This window comes from Austrofundulus limnaeus, unplaced genomic scaffold, assembly GCF_001266775.1.
Source record: "Austrofundulus limnaeus strain Quisiro unplaced genomic scaffold, Austrofundulus_limnaeus-1.0 Scaffold302, whole genome shotgun sequence".
Lineage (NCBI taxonomy): Eukaryota > Metazoa > Chordata > Actinopteri > Cyprinodontiformes > Rivulidae > Austrofundulus > Austrofundulus limnaeus.
Window position 1 is genome coordinate 521,335 of NW_013952704.1, and position 2,137 is coordinate 523,471.

At 39.3% G+C, this 2,137-nt stretch overlaps 1 protein-coding gene across 1 annotated transcript in view; it reads left to right on the forward strand.

Annotated features, from left to right (window-relative positions):
- The window catches only part of LOC106526964 (regulator of G-protein signaling 2), a 7,097-nt gene that overhangs the window by 2,294 nt on the left and 2,666 nt on the right, over positions 1 to 2,137 (forward strand). The window contains exons 2-3 of the mRNA XM_014021707.1: positions 526 to 587; positions 680 to 846. Coding sequence (XP_013877161.1) covers positions 526 to 587; positions 680 to 846 — 229 coding nt within the window. The remainder of the gene's footprint in view (positions 1 to 525; positions 588 to 679; positions 847 to 2,137) is intronic.

The following is a 2,137-nucleotide window of genomic DNA, read 5'->3' on the forward strand; positions in this document are numbered from 1 at the left end:
AGACAGACAGACAGACAGACAGACAGACGCGACCGAAAACATTACCTCGCCCGTTGGCGGAGGTAATGAACCAAGACAAAGAGAAGAACTGTTCTGTGGTTAAATGGATCAACATTTATCCATCCATCCATCCATCCATCCATCCATCCATCCATCCATCCATCCATCCAGTATCTTCTTGTTGTTCCAGAGTATGGTCATGATCAAATACAAAATATCACCATAAACAGTTTCTTACACACTTAATATGTTCACTCTGCTCGTTACTGAAGAAAATATGTTTAAATCATTTCATTCTATTGTTTTTATATTTTACACCAGTTTTATTTGAGTTATAATTAGACCTGATAAAAAGGTATTTAATCTGTTAAAATGTCTGCAGAGTTCATCAGAGTGCAGCACAATCAGCTGGTGTTTGRCAAGTTGTTCCTGCTGAATATTCATGTAGAATGTCCTGATGTTGTATTTTCTTCTAATTAAAAAATGTGAACAAATCCATAAACCTCTGTCTTCTCTTGTATTCAGGTTGGATATGGATGAAACAAGCTCTTTGGAGGAATCTCTTGAGACAGTCCTTTCCAAGAAAAGTAATTTCCGTCTGCTCTCAGGCAGCGCAGAACTAATATCATGGTTGGTTACTGCTCATTTTCTAATGGAGTTCTGTTCTTCTGTGTGAAAGGCGGACAAAGGGCTTTTCGGGACTTTRTAAGGTCAGAGTTCTGTGAGGAAAACCTGGATTTCTGGCTCGCATGTCAGGAATTCCAAACGTCTGAGCGTCCAGAGGAGCGAACCCAGATAGCAGCGAGTATCTATGAAGAGTTCATCAAGGATGACTCACCCAAACAGGTACGGAAAGGGTTAACAAGGTGGCCGCGAGGCAGCCGATCGGTTAGATGAAAAGCATCATGAGGAAAAATTAGTCTGTGGACATTTTAGCACAAAGCTAATTTTGAGTTTGTTTCTTTTACTAATGAAGCCAAGCAGAATAACAGGTCATTCAACAAACAGCAGCTAAAGCTAAAATTAGTATGGAATAGAATATACTTTARTGTCCCCAGCAGAAAGTTTGTCTTGGGATAGTACTACAAAATTGTAAATAAAAAATGTTAAAACAACACACAAGGAGAAAAAACTCTAGCTCAAAAACAGCATCAGTCAACAAACAACTAGTAAAACAAAAGCTTAAGCCTAAAATGAGCAAAAATGGAGTTTAAAGCTTAAGTTAGCAGAACAGTAGCAAAGACCTGAAACCAGCAGAAACAAGTAAAACTGTAGCAAAAACCAACAAAACAAGAGCTAAAAGCAGCAAAAAAGACCTGAAACCAGCAGAAACAAGTAAAACTGTAGCAAAAACCAACAAAACAAGAGCTAAAAGCAGTCAAAAAACAAAAATAGATAAATTCTAAAATTAACAAATATCTCATTAAAAGCTCAAATTAGCAAAACTGTAGAAAACAGAGAACAACTCTATGTTCTGTCGGCTGTGGCTGAGTGGTTAAGGGAGTCATCCTCTAAGGTCTGAGTCACACTACAAGAAAATCAGGCCGATTTTTACCTTTCCGACAATCTTAAGGAAGTCCAGATTATCATGATGGCTCTAAAGATAATCTGAGCAGATATTCCTGCCGTGGGTGGTGAGTTAAGAGTGATCTCGTCGGCTCAGAAGGACATTGGGACCGCTCCGACCTCAAATCAGGGATATTCAACATGTTTGATTTTTTGGCCCGACATCACAGTGTGTGTAGTGTTCACCTGAGCTCTCAGCCTGTTGAATGAGACGTGTAGCCAATCAGAAAGCGAGGTGATGTAAACACGGAGGGGATTCCAAAATACAGAAGACAAAAAACTGTCATGACTCACCAGAAAGTCTGCTGGATGTTAAAAGTCCTATGGAATTGTTTTTCCTCTGGTAAAAATAGTCCACAAGTGATCCGCATTCCTTGTTGCAAATGTTTATTTACTCTGAACTCACGTCTCTGGAGGTCACGTGAGATTTTTCCTCGGACATCTGAATTCTCGCGAGATTTCAGGAAGTCTCGCGCGATTTTATATATCTGACATTTTCATGAATGAAATATCTTTTGGTGTGTTGTGTGTTGTCTCTTGCTGTGTGACTGTACACCACACACTGTAGGAC